General features: G+C 47.7%; 1 protein-coding gene across 8 annotated transcripts in view; it reads left to right on the plus strand.

The window, feature by feature from the left end:
* Nucleotides 1–19,213, plus strand: part of Pdzd2 (PDZ domain containing 2) — a 362,844-nt gene that overhangs the window by 330,352 nt on the left and 13,279 nt on the right. For all 8 annotated transcript variants that reach the window (XM_070040968.1, XM_070040972.1, XM_070040973.1 and 5 more), the window contains 4 exons: nucleotides 730–1,496; nucleotides 5,886–6,030; nucleotides 13,318–17,320; nucleotides 18,415–18,532. In XM_070040968.1, coding sequence (XP_069897069.1) covers nucleotides 730–1,496; nucleotides 5,886–6,030; nucleotides 13,318–17,320; nucleotides 18,415–18,532 — 5,033 coding nt within the window. The remainder of the gene's footprint in view (nucleotides 1–729; nucleotides 1,497–5,885; nucleotides 6,031–13,317; nucleotides 17,321–18,414; nucleotides 18,533–19,213) is intronic.

A 19,213-nucleotide genomic window follows, 5' to 3' on the forward strand; every position in this document is an offset into this window, starting at 1 on the left:
CACTCATGGCCTGGGCACTGTTCCTGAGTTCTTTTGCTCAAGGCTAGTACTTTGCTACTCCTGAGTAGCTAGAATTACAGGCGTGAGCCACCCATGCCCAGCTCTTGACAGTCTTCTAAAGATGAGATGATAATGCGATGTGAACTATAGCGACTTCCTGAACATCTGCTGGGTTAGGTTCCTTTGGATTTCCACTGTCTGAACAAGAAAATGCCCTGGTTTTAGAAGAGGCAGACAATGTCCGCTGACTCTTTGGAATTGCCAGGCATGCTCTGTTCTCTGGGACACAGGTTTCAAGGTGTGAGCGTCGTACTTCACAGTTGGGAAGTAGGCAACTCAGACGTGGCTGGCCCGTGCCCAGGAGCTGAGGGCCTGTTACTCATCACCACAAAAGAAAAGAAGGCCTAGGTATGTGGGACATTGTCTTGGTCCCACCCATCTTGAGAGGAATTCCCAGTCGCAGTACTTAGGTTGGATACCAGCAATAGAGGAGATATGCTACAGAGGAAATAAAATAATCCTTTCTGTGATAGGCTGGCTGTTGACTCTGTATAGCCTTCCAGAAGCTCTATCACTTAAGTATGTCATCCAGCGGCTGGAGGTTGCGTGTCTAGTGTTTGTGACTATGGAAACGCTGGTGTGTCATGATGGAGTTATAGGACCAGGCCAAGTGTGGGGGGGAAAGGGGGAACTCATTTTATGTGACTTTTCTCTCTCCATCCCCTTCAGCTCCCAAGGAGCCAGGAAAAGCCAGAGCCAACAGCCTTGTCGCTCTTGGCAGCCAGCGAGCCTCTGGGCTGTTCCACAAGCAGGTAACTGTTGCCAGGCAAGCCAGTCTCCCTGGCAGCCCACAGGGCCTGAGAAACCCCCTCCTCCGCCAGCGTCGGGTACGCTGCTATGACGCCAACGATGCCAGCGATGAGGAAGAGTTCGACGGGGACGCAGACTGCATCTCCCTCCCGGGAGCCCTCCCGGGTCCCAGCAGGCCCCTGGTAGAGGATGACACTGGCCACGTCGTAGTGATCCCTTCCAAAGTCACGGATGTCACCAAGCAAGAAGAGCCCCCCCGGAAGGCGCAGGTCAGCAAGGCCTGCTCCGTGCCGCTGCTTGGCAGCGCGCTGGACGCGGAAGAGCGTGGTGCAGAGGGAAGGATGGAAGCTTCTGCCCAGGCCGCCAGCCTGCTGGGCTCCACAGGGGCCTCCAGGAGTGATCCTGGTGGTGCCGGAAAAAAGGAAATGTCAGGATCAAGGAGTTCGCCCAAACTGGAATACAAAGTCTATACAGCAAGCCCAGAGAACCCCACATCCCCCCAGTCCAAGAATGAAAACCTGGTGTCTAAGCACAAACCTGTGGCCAGGATCAGTCCACACTGCAAGAGGCCTGAGGCCGAGCCCAGGCCCAGCTGCTCAGACCCCTGCAGGGCCAGTGGGACATGTGGTCAGGATTTGAACACGCAGAGCATCACCAGTCTTCAGCCAGGTGGAATGGTGGAGAAGGTAACTAACAGCAGGGAATCCTGGTGAATGGTCCTGGTCTGTTGTAATGTACAGGGTAATCTGCATAAGAGAACAGTGATTGGAGGATTATCTTCACTCGGTCACTTAATGGCAAGCTGTTAGTCATAAGATTGTGTAACCTTGCCAGGCACTGGTGGTTCATGCCTCTAATCCTAGCTACTTGGGAGGCTGAGATCTGAGGATCATGGTTCAAAGCCAGCCTGGGCAGGAAAGTCTGTGAGACTCTTACCTCTAATAAACCACCAGAAAACCAGAAGTGGAGCTGTGGCTCAAGTGCTAGGGCACTAGCCTTGAGCTGAAAAGCTGAGGGACAGAGCCCAGGCTCGGAGTTCAAGCCCCATGACCGACAAAAAAAAAAAAGATTGTGCAACCAAAAGATAGAATGGCTCAAGCCAGGCCCTGGTGGCTCACGCCTATAATCCTAACTATTCAGGAAGCTGAGATCTGAGGATCACAGTTCAAAGTCTGCCCAGGCAGAAAGGTCCCCACGAGACTCTTATCTCCAATTAACCAAAAACTGGAAGTGGCACTCTGGTTCAAGTAGTAGACAGTTACTCTTGAGCACAAAGAGGCTCAGGGACAGCACCCAGACCCTGAGTTCAAGCCCCACAACTGACTTAAAAAAAAAAAAAGATAGTACGGCTCTCTTACCTGTGCACAGGGCCTGTGGTGATGTGGGAGGGGAAAGCCTCAGGCCACTCATTCCTTGGCATGAGTGCAGTGATGCTTTGGACAGGTTACTGAGCTCTGCAGGAGTGATAATCCATATGAATAGTGATTCTCTCCACTTACAAGGTTATTAAATGACCCTTTTTCAAAATTTCTATGGTGATGATATGTAATGATAGCTGCTGGGACCCTCAAACGTTGCATGTGCAAGCCGAGCGCTGGTGGCTCATGCCTGGGATCTTGGCTGTTTAGGAGGCCGAGATTAGAGGATTGCAGTGTAGAGCTAGCCTGAGCAGAGAAGTCTGTGAGACTCTTATCTCTAATTAACCATCACAGAGCTAGAAGTGGAGCTTTGGCTCGAGTGGTAAAGTGCTAGCCTTGAGCAAAAAAGCTCAGAGACAGCATCTGGGCCCTAAGTTTAAGTCTCAGGACCAGTACAGTTTTTTTAAGTAGTACGTGTAGCTGGATGTGATAGTGCATACCTCACATCTGAGCTCTCAGGAGAATGAAGAAGGAAAATCAAAGAAAACCTGGGCTACATAATAATAACCAATCTCAAAAAAAAGAATAAATACAAACCAAAATTCAAATAAAACTATCCCATAAAATAAGGGTGATTGATTCAAATTTATAAATTACACTGTGTGATAGTAAACTTCACTATGAGTTGGCTGTAAGTATGCTAGGATTACCTAATTTCAAGGTAATTTTTTAGCAAGGAAAGAGAAGCACAATTAGTATTATTTACTTCCTCTTCAACATAAATTTCCCAATACTCTGAGATGCCATATAGGTCATAAATATGAAGATGTGTGTTTAAATCACTCATATAAACATGTGTAAATAGATCCCCAAAATGATGTTCATCTAACTCTTAGACTGGTATTTTTCTTTTGCATTTTTTTAAATTTTTGTGCTTGTCCTGGGGCATGAACTCAGGGCCTCGGTGCGATCCCTTAGCTTTTCAACTCAAAGCTGGCATTCTGTCAGTTGAGCTGCACCTCCACTTCCAACTTTTTTGGTGATGAATTGGAAATAAGAATCTCTAAAAGTAGCATTTCCTGCCTAGGCTAGTTTCAAACATCTGTCCCTAGATCTCAGACTCTTTTGAGTAGCTAGGATATAGACATGAGCCACTAGTGCCCAGCCACAAATCGTTTTAATCTTGTTTTTAAATTTGGTGCCAGTATTGAGACTAGAACTCAGGACTCTTTTTGTCAATGGCTGTGCTTTGCTACTTGAGCTACACTACTACTCTGTCTGTTTTGCTGCTTAGAGTCACAGACTTTTCTTTTTGGGATGGCTTTGAACCATGATTCTCAGATCTCAGCCTCCTGAGTAGCTAGGATTGCAACTATGTTCTACTGGACCCTAGCAATCTTCTTTTTTTTTTTTTATCCTTTTTTAAAATAGAAATGCTAATCTTTTTTTCTTCCTCAAAAGTAGTGTTTTACCTCCACCATTACATATTTTATAGTACAAAGTTCAGCCAAAGGGTACATGCCTTCTTTAAAAGACAACAGTATGATTTTTGTTTATAAATATTATAAGTAACAGTTTTTTTCAGGTGTAGTATCACACACCTGTAATGCCAGCACTCAAGAGGCTGAAGCAGGACGACTGTGAGTTCCAGGGCAGTCTAGGCTACATAGCAAGCCCTGTCTCCAAACAAACAATACCCCATGAAAATAAGAGATTTTGTCATCTTGAATTTATATTCCCAGTAAGAACTTTTGAGCAGCATTTAAAACGTTCATATGAGTCAGGTACCAGTGGCTAATGCCTGTAATCCTAGCAACTCAGAAGGCTGAGATCTAAGGAACGTGGTTCAAAGCCAACCTGGGCATGAAAGTCCATGAGACTCTTATCTCCAATTAAGCACAATAAGTAAATTAAATAAATAAATAAGCAAACTGGACATGGAGCTGTGGCCAAGTAGTAGAGCACTGTCCTTGGGCAAACAAATTGAAGGACATTATTAAGACCTGAGGCCAGACCTCACAACTGGCACACATGCACACGCATGCACACACACACACACACATACACACACACACAAACTTTTATATGAAATAATTGATTTTTCTTGTAAAAATTTTAGTTTAAAATTTTGGTTTAATTTTTATATGAAATAGAAACTAGAATGCATTGATGTAAAATCCTCAGACAGTGGAAGCCAAAAAATATCTAATCTTAGTAAATGAGGTTTTCTCTATTACCCTTATTAGTATTTTAGGTGGTGTTTAATAGTTTTATTAAGATAGAATTCATATAAACTTACCCATTCAGAGTTGTACAATTCAGCACTACATGCACAGTACAGGGCCATCACCATGTGGCTACAGTGTTCAAATTCCTCCTCTGTTTTTTTTTATCTTATAAATATATTACATTTATGTTTCACCAGTAAATAGAAAATGAATGAAATAAAGCTTATTGAGGTTTCCCTGATCAAGTAACTGACACTTTACCATGCCACTTCCTGTAAGAGAAGCTGAGAGCATAGCTTTCACCTCTGTCCTCTGCTGCCACCTGTAGGCCACTGGAGGGATGGCTCAGTACTCAATGGATAATTATTTTTTAATTAACTTTAAGTAGTTGTACAAAGCAGTTCCCACTCTACAAAACAGTATATGAGTACAAAATGTCTGACAGCATTGTCACCCATCAATAGATAAATTTCAAATTAACTGATTTCACACAGACACACATACCCTCAATCAGTCCTGGGGTTTGAACTCAGGACCTAGGACATTGTCCCTGAGGTTTTTTTTTGTTGAAGGCTAGTGCTCTAACGCTTGAGCCACAGCTGCACTTCCAGATTTTTTTGGTAGTTAATTGGCCATCAGAATCTCATGGACTTTCCTGCCCAGCTTGGCTTTGAATCACCATCCACAGATCTCCGCCTCCTGAGTAGCTAGGATTACAGGCACTAGTGCCTGGCTGATTTAACTTTTTAGGAAGTTTAGAAATCTTCTGATGCATTAGGTAGAACAAAGTAAGAAAAAGCAAGCCACTGACATAAGGCCTAAGGAAAATCTTGACACATTCAATGTCAGTTTCATTTATCTCAACTTGCCCTCTCCTTCATTACCAAAGGAAGGAACTGATTTTATAGCCTTTGAGATCTGTGTGAAATATTGTAACAATAGTACCTTTCATCTCTATAGTCTTTCATATGCTGTTTTTATACCTATTCTGTCATCATTTATTTAAAATTATATTCATAAGCCAGGTGCTGATAGCTTATGCCTGTAATCCTAGTTCTCAGGAGGATGAGATCTGAGGATGGAGATTCAAAGCAATTAGGGACTAAAATGTTCATGAGATCTTATCTCCAATTAACCAGCAAACATGTGGAAGTTAAACTATGGCTCAGGTGCTCACTAGAGTACCAGCCTTGAGCCAAAAACCAAGTCAGAGTGTGGAGCCCTGAATTCAAGCCCCAGTGCCACCAAAAAATATAAAAATAAGATAAAAATTATATGCATGATACTGGGAAGACCTCACCATCCACATTTTAAAGTTAAGAGAAGGGGGCTTGGGAAGACTGAAAAGACTATGGTTTTCAGATCCACATCTGCCGGCTCCTAGTCCAAGGAGCATTCAGCTTTTCCCAAGCCAGCTGTCCTGTGTATGCCTTATGACGCAGACAACCTGAAAGCTATTCACAGTCCCTGCTCCTCCTCCTTGTGCCAGGGACCTCTAGGAAAGCTGACTCTTGGGGATGGGCGTGTCTCCACCAGCTGTGGACCAGCCAGTTCTCCATCCCACCAGGACCCTGGACACCTCACAGAGAACCTGCCAGGAACTGCAACAGAGGGGGAGCAACACCATGCAGCTAGTAAGATGTTGTTGTTGTTGTTGTTGTTGTTGTTGTTGTTGTTACTGTTAATTTTGGACAGAAGCAGACCCTAATCTAAGTATTACACATAGATAATGTAATCCTGAGTACCATTTACCCATTCAGTAACACAGATGAGACAGGAGACGTAGAACTTCCCAAGCCAGGCTCTGGAGGCTTGTACCTGTTATCCCACCTGTGCAGGAAGAGAGTAGGAGGACTGAAGCCAGCCCTAGCAGAAAAGTCCATGAAACTCCATCTCCAATTGACCCAGCAAAAAGCCTGGTTGGGAGTGTTGCTTAAGTGGTAGACCACCAGCCGCAAGTAAGCGGGGCAAAAGCACAAAGTCCTGGGTTCAAGTCCCAATACCAAGAGAAAAAGGAAAAAATAGTATTTCTCACTCCCAAATCTCAACTGTCAGCTAATATGCAATCAATTGCATTAAGAAATAGTAACAAGCTGGGCACCGGTGGCTCACGTCTGTAATCCTAGCTTCTCAGGAAGCTGAGATCTGAGGATCACGGTTCAAAGCCAGCCTGGGCAGGAAAGTCCGTGAGACTTTTATCTCCAATAAAAACCACTAGAAAACCGGAAGTAGTGCTGTGGCTCAAGAGGTAGAGTGCTCACCTTGAGCTGAAGAGCACAGGGACAGCACCCAGGCCCCAGAGGTCAAGCCCCATGACCCAACCAACAAAAAAAAGAAAAAAAAGAAATAGCAACAAAAACCTCCAGGAGGATAAATGCCCAGGAGTAGAATTGCTAAATTATTACCTGTTCAGTTTCTTTAAGGAACCTCCACACTATAAGGAACCTCCACACTACTTTCCAGAGTTATTAAACAAGTTTACATTCCCACCTACAGTGTACTGGGGTACCCTTTGACTGCATCCCTGCCAGCATCTAGTATCATTTGTTTTCTTGATAATGGCCTTTCTGGAATGAGGTGGAATCTCAGTATTGTTTTGTTTTGTATTTCCTTTATGGTCATGAATTTTGAGCATTACTTATGTGTCTGTTGTCTATTTTTATTTCTTCTGAGAAGTCTTTAGGTTATTAGCCCATTTATTAATTGGATTATTGGTTCTTTGAGGGTTTAGTTTTTTAAGCTGTCTGTATATTCTGAATCTTGGGCCATTGTCTGATGTATAGCTGGCAAAAATCTTCTCCCATCCTGTAGTCGGTCTTCTTGGTTTGCTGGCTATGTCCTTTGCTTTACAGAAAGTTTTGGGTTTGATGCAGTCCCATCTATCATCTTTGACTTGCTGTGCTTCTGGATGTTATGCAGTTCCTGCATGCGTCAGGAAATCCTAATGTTCATCCAATTCATTCCTATAATAGTGTCATGGCTTCAGGACTTACCTATAGGTCTTTGATCCATTTTGAATTGATGCTGGTACAGATGATATATTAGGATCTAGTTTCATTTTTCTGCATGTGGATATCCAGTTTCCCAGTACCATTTGTTGGAGAGGCTGTATAGTATAGCCACAGCACAGCCATGCTTATTGCAACACTGTTTACCACAGCCACAGTGTGGAGTCAGCCCAGATGCCCCTCAGTGGGCAAATGGATTATGAAAATGTAACACACACACACACACACACAAACACACACACAAAATGGATTTTTTTTTTTTTTGCCAGTTATAGGGCTTGAACTCAGGGCCTGGCTACTATCCCTGAGCTTCTTTTGCTAGCTATCTACCATATGAGACACAGCACCACTTCCAGCTTTTTCTGTTTATGTGGTACTGAGGAATCAAACCCAGGGCTTCATACATGCTAGGAAAGCACTCCATCATGAAGCCCTACACAATGGAATTTTATTCATCTGTTAGAAAGAATGATATTGTACCATTTGCAAAAAAAAAAAAAAAAAATGGGGAAGTTGTGCTGTGGCTTAAATGGTAGAGCGCTAGCCTTGAGCTGAAAAGCTGAGGGACAGTGCCCAGGCCCAGAGTTCAGGCCCCATGACCAAAAAAAAAAAAAAAAGGAAGGACTTAAAAAAATTACATTAAATGAAATAAGTCAGGCCCCAAATGATAGATTGCATCTTTTCTCTCATTTGTGGAAGCTAGAATTTATTCATAAACATGAATAAATATGTTGGGTGGTATGCAAGTGTATATAAATGTATTAACTGAAATATGGTAGATTCAAAGGAGAACTCAAATAGTGTCATTTCTTAAAGAGAGAGACTAAGTTCAACAACATAAACACCAGGAAATGGGTACTTGAAAAGGGTGGGGTGGGCCAGGCGCTGGTGGCTCACGCCTGTAATCCTAGCTACTCAGGAGGCTGAGATCTGAGGATCTCGGTTCAAAGCCAGCCTGGGCAGGAGAGACCGTGAGTCTCATATCTCCAATAAACCACCAGAAAACCAGAAGTGGTGCTATAGCTCAAGTGGTAGAGCGCTGGCCTTGAGCTGAAGAGCTGAGGGACAGCGCCCAGGCCCAGAGTTCAAGCCCCACGACCGACCAAAAAAAAAAGGGTGGGGTGGGGTCAAGGGGAAGAGAAAAAAAGAGAATGCAGTCCAGAATTCAATGTATATCCTACAACATGAAAAAAAGTGAGGGAAGGAATAGGTCTGGAGGGATGAGTGAGAATATTGAAAGAGGTGACATTGATCAAGACTTGTATTTATAAACTGTTTTGTTGAATGGCAGCACCTTTGTAAAGATATTTTTTTTTAACCTCCAGAAGGAAAAGTAAAAGGTTAATATTAGAAAACTTTTAATCTTAATAAGAGATAAAGAGACATAATGACAGCAGGAATTCTGTCCATATTGAGATTTTTTTTTAAGTCAAAATGAATTAATGAGCCGAGCAAAATGGTATGTACCTGTAATCCCAGATACCGAGGCAGAGGCAGGTCACAACTGAGGCTAGCCCAGGCCAAAGATAGCAGGACCCAATCACAGCAACAAAATACAGGCTAAAGGCTTGGTAGCATAGCTTTAAGTGGTAGCATAGTTTCTTGGCATCTGAGAGGCCCTGGTTTCAATCTCCAGTTACTACAAAAAGATCTGAATGAAGTCACTTGTCACCTTGTTAACAGAGATTGAAAATCTGTATTATTTGAAATGTGTACTTAGGCAGGGAACTCTTCTCTCAGTAGCTGGCCATCACCGTGACTGCTGAGAGGTGGGCGGTCACAACTGTTGGCAGGTTCTCCCATATTGCAGGCCCTCTTTCTGATTGGTCAGCAAACTGTGGAGGTAGAAAGAAATGAGGAAGGCACCCTTATTAGGGGTGTCCTAGGAATTACTTGGAAACCCAGGGGATCATCACCATGTTCTCATGGCTACTTCCAGAAAAAAATAGTCCCCTGGTGTGTTTTGTGATCCATGGCTCTTTGTTCCTCCATCAGCGATGATGTGATTACCATGGTTTCTGCCCATCTTTCAGAGTCATGTTTACTCACTGGCTGACATTAGCAGGTGATTCTCATTAGCAAAGTGACTTTATTGCAAAGTGGTTGAATTAAAAGGAAGATATTGAAGTCGCACAGAAGCAGCTATCGGTGTCATATCTCAAAGAATCCCTGTCAGGCCAGTGTCTTTAAGCATTTTAAGAGTCTGTTTGTTTTTTGGTAATACTAGGGATCACACTAAGGGCCTTCTGCCTGATAGGCAGGTGCTCCATTGCTCTTATTTTGAAATCAGGTCTCGCTGTTTTTGCCTAGGCAGGCCTGGATCATGATCCTGCTAATTCCTAACATAGATCTTCTGATCTCTGCCTCTTCAGTAGCTAGGATTACAGGCATAAACCACTGTATTTGGCCTTCTTTTTTTTTTGCCAGTCCTGAGGCTTGAACTCAGGGCCTGGACACTACCTCTGAGCTTCATTTGCTCAAGGCTAGCACTCTACCACTTGAGCCACAGCACCACTTCCAGCTTTTTCTGTTGATATGGTACTGAGGAATCGAACCCAGGACTTCATGCATGCTAGGCAAGCACTCTATACTAGGCCACATCCCCAGGCCTTGACCTTCCTTTTTAAATTTTGAAAACACTGTGTACATAGCATGTCTTGAGGTGCCAGGGGTACCATCTATAGGCTGCCTGGATTCAGATCTGAGTTTTAAACTTTGACCACGGCAGTAACTGGGCAACTCACTCAAGTCCTAGACTGCCCATCTCACGGGGACCTCATGAGTCAGAAGTCAATGAGGTTGAGCACCAGTGGCTCAAGCCTGTAATCCTAGCTACACAGGAGGCTGACTCCTGAAGATCATGTTTTGAACCCAGCCTGAACAGACAAATACAAGAGACTCTCCAGTTAACCAGCATAATGACGGAAGTGTAGGTGTATGTGGCTCGAGTGGTGGAGTACAGCCTTGAGGTAAAAACCCAACATTGAGCAGAAAAAGTTAAGCAATAGCCCCAGGCTTTGAGTTCAAGGCCCAGTACTAGTACCAAAAAACGAACAAGGATGAACCTGCTGTTTCACACAAGAGTGTACGGCACCCCAGCCGGGTGCAGATGTCTGACTTCTCCAGTGGTTGTCCAAGGGGTGCAGGACCCTTGTTTGCCAACAATATGTTAAACAGTCCTGTAATGAAAGACACACATGCTTAGAATGAAAACTCAGAAGCCATTGGCTCACACCTATAATCCTGGCTACTCGGGAGGCTGAGACATGAGGATCGGGGTTCAAAGCCAACCTCTGCAGAAAAGTCTATGAGTCTGTCCCCAGTTTAAGAGCAGAAGAGCTAGATTTGAGGCATGACTCCAGTGGTAGAGCACCAAGCATGAACAAAAAACCTCTATCAAGAGCATGAAGCCTTGAGTTCAAGCCTTGGTTTCAGCGCTACTACTACTAAGAATAATAACATTATTATTATATATAATTCATAATATATTTTATTATATATTATGTATGTATAAGACAATATGCATATAATATATCTAGATATAGTATATAATATATGAGACTGAAGAGAGGATTGAAAACAGGTTTTGGTTTCAGACCCCCTCGCTGCACACATTCGAGCAGGTAAGTCTTGTTAGGAGTCTGACTCGCTGCAAAGCATGTATCATCCAAGAGTTCATTTGAAGGAGGTGAAGTTACATGAGACAGCCTTGGCATCACCTTTCAGCAAGCGCTTGGCTTGGAAGCTCACAGCAGGGTCCACGCACAGCCCTGACACGCAGTGGGGAGGGGCAAGGGGCCCCAGGGCTACAGGCAGCATCCCTGCCAGGGCGGGCAAGGGCAGTACTGTAGTTGGCCGGGGGCCCACTTTCTCTCTTTGTCTCTTTCCCTGGGCAAGCAGAAGCAGGACAGGGGACTCAGGAAAGGCGGAGCAAAGGAGACCATCAACCTGGATTGAGCAGATCTTGCCAGGCCCAGCCCTATCTATCGCCTTGCACTCTGGGCACATGAGCCACCAAGTTCCGGTTTGCTTAGAGCATGGGCTGTGGAAACAGCGTCCTGGGGTGACTCCTGGCTCCACCCCCTCCCAATGATGACCTGGGGCATCTCTTCCCCATCCCTCGCCCTCCCCACATGGAGATCTCACCAGCTCCGTGCCCGATGTGGGGAGGAAAAGGAAGTGCAGAAAACTCTCAGCATGGTCCTGACCCTGCATTACTGGAACGCCTCTCAGCATGGGGCTAAGTCCTAACAGTTCTTAAATATGGACAGAGAACTCCAGAAGAAAAAGGTGCAGGACATTACGATGCCATTACGTGAGAGAGAAGGGATGGACGTGACATTTGGGGTAGGACTCATGTCAAAACAAGAGCACGCCATCCTGGCCACACTCAATTCTCTGCTCTTAGACCCTAAGGACATGGCTGACCTGGCGTTGGTTTTTGTGCCTTCTGCGCTCTTAGGAGGTGCTGTGTGCCAGGGGTAGGCCCAGGAGCCTAAGGGTATGCAGGGCCTTCTGAAGACAACAGAGGGCCCATTCCATGGGTCACTGTATCTCCCACTGTCCCCTGATCTTACCACTTCTGAGCTTTCAGCGCCTCTGATTTCATTCTTGTGGTCTTCCTCATCATTTTCTCTTCTCTGACACAAACCGTCCCCCCAAGAGTCCCATTCGGCCCCCACCGTCCCATCTCGCTCATGGCTCGCTGGAAAATCCCAGCCTCCCATCTCTCCCACTCCTCCAGCCTAGTCGAAACACAGCTAAAGCTCCATGCACCCATGGATGCCACCTGCATATCTCTCTGGCTTGGCCTCATCTCCTTAGCTACAAAGGAAACCCCTTAGTGGATATGGTTGTGCATGCCTGTAATCCCAGCACTCAGGAAGATGGGCGTTGCAGGCCCAGCGTGGGATACATAGTGAGACGTTATCTAAAAAAGGAGTTAATCTGTTAAGTGTGAAGCAGAAACTGTTTTACACTATAGTGAAGCACTCAACATTGTAGAGCCTGAGGCTAAACCCCTCATGGGAGCCCCCCAGATGCTGGATAAGAGATCTGAGAGAGCTCTCCCTTGTCACAGCGAAGTGAGGAATCAGAACCACAGTCTCCTCTTCCTGCAGTTTCTGCCCTTAGAGAGCAGACCACGAAAAGAAACCTAAGAAGTGAAAGACTTCTTTTAAAAACTGTACTTCACTGAAAACTGAACAGGCTTCAACAGCCAGCTTTACTTTAGCTAGTTAAAGCAGGGTAGTGTTGGTTGGAAATGAGTGCTCTTTAATTTGAGAGACAAGGACAGAAAGACCAAAAAAAGTCTACATGAAGGCTCTGGGATGTCTTTTCTGGAAAAGAAAAACTACTCGTGTGTGTGTGTGTGTGTGTGTGTGTGTGTGTTTAATTGGAGATAAGAGTCTCACAGGATGTCTTTTCTGGAAAAGAAAAACTACTCGTGTGTGTGTGTGTGTGTGTGTGTGTGTGTGTGTGTGTGTGTGTGTGTTTAATTGGAGATAAGAGTCTCACAGGATGTCTTCTGGAAAAGAAAAGCTACTCGTGTGTGTGTGTGTGTGTGTGTGTGTGTGTGTGTTTAATTGGAGATAAGAGTCTCACAGGATGTCTTTTCTGGAAAAGAAAAGCTACTCGTGTGTGTGTGTGTGTGTGTGTGTGTGTGTGTGTGTGCGTGTGTGTGTGTGTGTGTGTGTGTGTGTGTGTGTGTTTGATTGGAGATAAGAGTCTCACAGGCTTCCCTGTCCAGATTGGCTTCAAACTGTGATCCTCAGATCTTAGCCTTCTGAATAGCTAGGATTACAGACATGAGACGTGGCACCCAACAAGATTATACATTTTTTAAAACTTGAGGGCTTGTGTTTCTCAAATTGTCCCCTTCATCTGTCTTGCCTTTGGTTACTCTCTGTTCAGGACAGGACAGCAAACCGGACCTCCTCGCTTTCCCTGGGAGAAAGGGGACCACACATCCTGATGGCAGCGAGACCTCCACAGGGCCCGGGCCCGGCCCCCGGCCCCTGAGCCCCAGCCAGCCCGCACCTCCCAGGATAGTGGAGCCCAAGCTCCAGGACGGATCTGCAGTGAGTCTCACCCTCGAGGGCACCATGGCCCAGGAGAAGAAGACACCAGATTTCCCTGACTTGGGCAGGACTTGGGCAAGATCTGGAGCCAGCTCACCCCACACCACTGACGGGGAGGCCACCATGCCCAGGGGCGCAGGCCAGCGCACGGCGGAGGTCACTCCAGCCAGTGTCATCCAGCCCCAGGACCCCCTTCCATTCCAGGAGAGGAGTCAAGGAACTCCAGGGAGCCATAGCAAGGCCCAGGAAAAGCCAGGAGTCCGTGCCGCTAGAAGCCCCCAGGAGATCACCGTGCTAGAGGACACGGGCGCTGTGTCTGCAAGGACACCACAGGCCAGCACTTCCCCGACAGCCTCCACAGACAGGACCAGAGATGTGTGTGGTGGCGTATCCTGGCACTGCTGCCCGTCTGGGTGCGGAGACAGCACTGTGACAGACATCGACAGCTTCATCGAGGAGTCAGAGCGTGCTTGGGCAGGGGTCTGCCGGGGTCTGGAGGGTGGTTCTCAGGCCCAGCGGGCAGCAGGAGATGGAGGGGGCAGTTCCCATGAGGCCCTGGCAGTGGCCAGAGACCCCACACCCCTTCCCAGGCAGGCCTGTGCTGTGGCCGCAGTCCCACCCGCACAGTGGACCCCACAGCCTTCCATCTTGGACTCCATTCATCCTGACAAACATTTTGCTGTGAACAAAACCTCTCTGAGCAACTACTCGAGGAATCTGAGCAGTTTTCAGGAAGACAGTGCCCCCCTGTCTGGCACGGGGAGCAGCACAGAGCGGTCACTCTCCATGTACGGCGGTGCAGAGGACTCCTCCGACCCCGAGTCTCTTGCAGAAGAAGCCCCTCAAACCGCCACCAGAAACAGCTGCCCGCCACCCCGTCCACCCGGCTCTCCTCACAAGGAAGATACTACGGAGTCAGAGGAGGAGCATATCGAAATCTGTTCCACCAGTGGTTGCCCCAACACACCCAGGGGGATAAACCCAACCCAGCCTCGTGGCCAGGCTCTGCCCTGCCCAGCACTAGCCAAGGTTCTGCCATTGAAACACAGTGCTCTGAGTGAATCTGTGGAGAAGCCCTGCGAGACAGCCTGCTTCCTGCTAAGAGGCTCACACCCTTGCATCCCAAACACGCCCCAGACATTCTCAATCGTCCATCAGAGCTCTCTGGAGCATGAAACTCACACTGACACATGTGGTTCACAGCACCACAGGCCACTGTACACAGGAGAAGCAGAGGCCACTACTAGTGTTGGCTCTGCTGGGGTGCACAGCCAGACTTTGGGCATCACCAGATTTCATCATCACCCGCCAGTCAGCCTCAGCAACCCCGACATGGTAAATGGTTTAGGACAGGACCCACTGGAAGATGATACCCCAAAGAAACAAGAAACAAATCCCAATACAAGTGACCCCGTGTGTGCCTTCCATGGGCAGGTCACTAAGAATGCAGGGTCCACTGTGGCCAACCTCCACCTCTCAGAAAGCCAGGACCTGGGAGACTTGCTACAGAAACCCAAAACCATCTCCAGGAGGCCTATCATGGCCTGGTTTAAAGAAATCAATAAAAATAACCAACTGCAGAGCAAAACTGAGAAGGAACACACCACAGTGTCAGCCAGAAGTCCTGACTCCAAAATTCAGATACTGAATTCAAACCACAAAAAGGGGGTGGCCATCCCCAACAGCCCCCCTCTGCTGAAAATGAATCTAGAAAATAAAGACACCTCTAAAAAGAGCTCCGTGGAAACACCCGTCAGCAACGGTCAGAAACCCAAGTGTGGCCCTAAGCTGAAGAGACTGAGCAGCAAAAGCAAAAGCAAAGTTGGCTCCGAGGTCCCAGCTACAAATTCTGCAAAGGTCAGTGGGACAGACCACAGGAAATCCCTGACGTCACCCCAGGCCTCCCACAAAATGCTCTCTAAGGTGGTATCCCACCAGGACCACGCAGCTGACCGTGAGGAACCTGACAGTAGCTCCGGGGACAGCCCTACGTCCCCCCAGTGCGTACCGGACTGCAGGCCGCTCGCAGCAGTCTGTGGGTCACTGAAGGCCTCCTTGTCAGATACCAGCATCAGGACGTCCACGTCACCCCTGACCTCCCCAAAGTCCCTGCCTGCACACGGTTCATGCAGTAGGTTCCACGTGGCTGTCCATGCAGAATCTGACCGAGGCTACCCACTGACTCCCAAGTCCCCTAGGTGTGGACCGGAGGGCCGAGCTCGCCGGGCTGATGCAGGGCCCATGAGTCCCACGGCATCGGGGCACAGTGTGACCCATGAGCAGAGCACGCCCAGCCGAGCAGACACCACGTTAGAGGAGACCCAACTGACAGGGGCCCGTGGTAAAGAAAGCCAAAGAGTTGCCGGTGAACCCTTGGAAAGAACGAACCAGCTCAAAATCGTGGACGTTTCTTCGGAAAGGATGCCGAAGAACTTGCGTGGTGACAAGCCAGCCGAAGCTGGCAGACAGGGAGGGGTCTTGGCCCAGAGCAACTGTCAGGAGAAGGGTGAGATCAGATCCCACCCATCAGTGGCATCACTGTCCCCCAATTATCCATCCTCCCTCATGCCCCAGGCTCCCCAAGGCCAGCAGGATATGCGACGGTCCATCAGCATGGCCAAACTGACTTCCTCCCCACAACTGCCTGCAAGAAAGACAGATTCCACACAAAGGGGTTGGAGCCAGACATCAGACTCCCTCGGGACATCCAAGAACGGCACGGTGACGGGCCCTGATGGGGAAGAGCACCCCTGCTTTGCGCCCCGGCCAGCCACCCGGACGTACTCCATGCCAGCCCAGTTCTCAAGTCACTTTGGACGGGAGAATGCTTCCTCCCACAGCCCCAGCCACTCCCCTCAGGAGAGCCAGGTCTCCATGATAAGCAGTGGTCTCCCAGAAACAAAGGCTCCCAAAGGCTGTATTCTTGGCCTGGCTAACGGACAGGGTATGTACGGTGCGAAGCCTCTACAGGACACGAGGACCCTCCCAGCGACGGACCCAGGGGACGTCACCGCCGTCACAGACAAAATCAAAGTCACCAGGCGGCATTACTACTACGAGCAGAACTGGCCCCACGAATCTACCTCATTTTTCTCTGTGAAGCAGAGGATCAAGTCTTTTGAGAACTTGGCCAATTCTGATCGGTCCATCGCCAAATCTGGGGCATCCTCGTTCTTATCTGTGAGCTCCAAGCCTCCCATTAGCAGGCGGTCATCTGGAAGTATGGCTTCGGGGAACCCGGGCCACCCCAGTGACACAGCAGCAAGGTCGCTGAGACGCAGCTTGAGTTCGTGCAGTGAAACCCAGAGTGAAGCCGGCACCCTTGTCCCACAAATGACCAAGTCCCCGTCCAGCATGACGCTGATCATCCCCAGGCCCACGGTGCCCGAGACCAGTAACAAGGGCCCTGATTCCAACTCAAAGAGATCACACGTTCCTTCGGGAATCCCCACCCCGACGGTGACGCCGGCCTCTCCGGTCAAGAGGAACAAGTCCTCGGTGCGCCACATGCAGCCCTCGCCTGTGTCCCGCTCAAAGCTGCAGGAGCTGCGAGCCTTAAGCATGCCTGACCTGGACAAGCTCTGCAGTGGCGAAGACTACTCCACAGGACCCACTGCCGTGCTCTTCCGAACCCAGCTGGAGATCGTCCCTAGGAGATCTCTGGGCTCCAAGGCTGGCTTCCCTCCTGGAGGCCTGACCGGCCTCAATGCATCAGCTACCACCACCTGCCTGGCGAGAAGCTGCCCAACTTCCAGCGTGACCACAGCGCCTCCTGTGGCCAGTGAAGGAAGGGAGCCCGGCCAGGACCTGTCCTTGGGAAAAAGCTGGTCAGTTAAGTAAGTATCTGCCTCCCCTTGTATGTCAAATCAGCTTGCTTTGTTTTGTAGCTGCTTTAGGCTCAGAAAAGTGAGAACCATAGTACCAAGACCTCCCACATCGCTCTCAAGCTGTAACATTATCACCTAACATTATCAGCCTAACGTGATCACCTCCTGTAACAAAGGCCCATTTGCCCAAAGGAAGAAATTAATGTTGCACCATCCTGTCAACTAAACTATAGCCTGTTCAGATCTTGCTGAATGCATTCTAATAATGTTATCAGTAGCAGTAGAAACTCCAGGGTCCAACCCAGATACCACATTGCATTTAGCTCCCTCTTGTTTTCAGTATCATGACTGTAAGGACGAAAATGCCAGGCAGGGAAAAGCTTGCCAATAGGTGGCTCTGAGGAGCACCTTCTACAGGACGGGGCATTCAGCAAGAACAAGGGAGGTGGAAAGGAAGAGGAGATTGTCTCTCAGAAGAGCATGGGCCTTTGAAAATGACCAGAATTAAATGAGGGGACTTCTAGAATATTTGAGATGTTTCACTTCTATAATCCTAACTACTCAAGACACGGAGATCTGAGCATTGCAGTTCAAAGCCAGACCAGAGTCCATTCGACTCTTATCTCCACCAAAAACAAAAGAAACCAGGAAGTTGCATAGTGGCTTAAGTCAGAGAGTGCTAGCCTTGTGGGAAGCAGGACACACACACACACACACACACACACACACACACACACACACACACACACACACACACACACACACACACACACACACACACACACACACACACACACACACACACACACACACACACACACACACACACACACACACACACACGTCTTGAGCCTATATACTACTTCTAAATACACCAGAAGTGCTCTGTTGGAAATGTTTGTTAGACTCCCACACTGGCCTTGAAAAGATCCTCATGACTACCGCCATGAGAGAAAGGCATTCTGTTGGGTACACAGGGTTCTTCCATCGGTTGGAAATGAGTTAGGCCCCATAGAAAGCACGATCAGAAATACAAATGCATCCTTATAAAATGGAGCAGTAACTTTTCTCTTTCATAGTCTTCAAATGTGTTTGTTATTTAGTTTGGATCAACTTCTCACCTCCTCGGGAGACCAGCAGAGATTGCAGGCGGTTTTATCGGCAGTGGGGTCTACATCCACCATCCCAAATCTCATTCAGGAAGCGAAAGCACAATCAGAGGTGAGTGAAACGCGGAAAACCCAGGAAGAGGAGGCAGCGCTGGCAGTACTGGCTCCAGGTGCCGCCCAGCAGCTCGACCATCGAGAGCGTGTGCTCCCCACACCCTGGAAGGCTGCCGTGGGCTGGGGTTTTTATAGCGCTGGCTAAATGCAGCTTTGGATACTGCCCGCTGGCTTCAGAAGCTAGACGTTGCCATGTCAATTTCAGTTAATGTCACTAACATTTTAATCCCCCAATAGCATCTAGTCCCCATCCTTCCTTCCCACTTCCCTGTTTGGAGTTGTCTACAGAGGGTCCTCTGAGCAGAAGAAACATTGGTGAAGGAACAAGTACACCCAGCTACTTAAGAAGATATCAGCTAGTGAGGAGGGCCACCTAGTGGAGAAAGAGTTGCATGAACTGATGCTCTGTGATTGATAAGAGCTCCTTACACAGTTGTTTTTTCATGAGAGCATCTTTAGCTTCATGATTCAAGGAACCAAAAAAAATTTTTTTTCAAAAAAGGAGCCATGATAGGTGGAGTAAAAAATGCAGTAATTTTAGCCAGGCACCAGTGGCTTATGCCTGTAATCCTAGCTACTCAGGAGGCTGAGATGTGAGGATCAAGGTTCAAAGCCAGCCCGGGCAGGAAAGTCCATGAGACTCATCTCCAATAATTAACCACCAGAAAACCAGAAGTGG

The sequence above is a fragment of the Dipodomys merriami genome, unplaced genomic scaffold, assembly GCF_024711535.1.
Source record: "Dipodomys merriami isolate MVZ:Mamm:240054 unplaced genomic scaffold, mDipMer1.0.p SCAF_30, whole genome shotgun sequence".
Lineage (NCBI taxonomy): Eukaryota > Metazoa > Chordata > Mammalia > Rodentia > Heteromyidae > Dipodomys > Dipodomys merriami.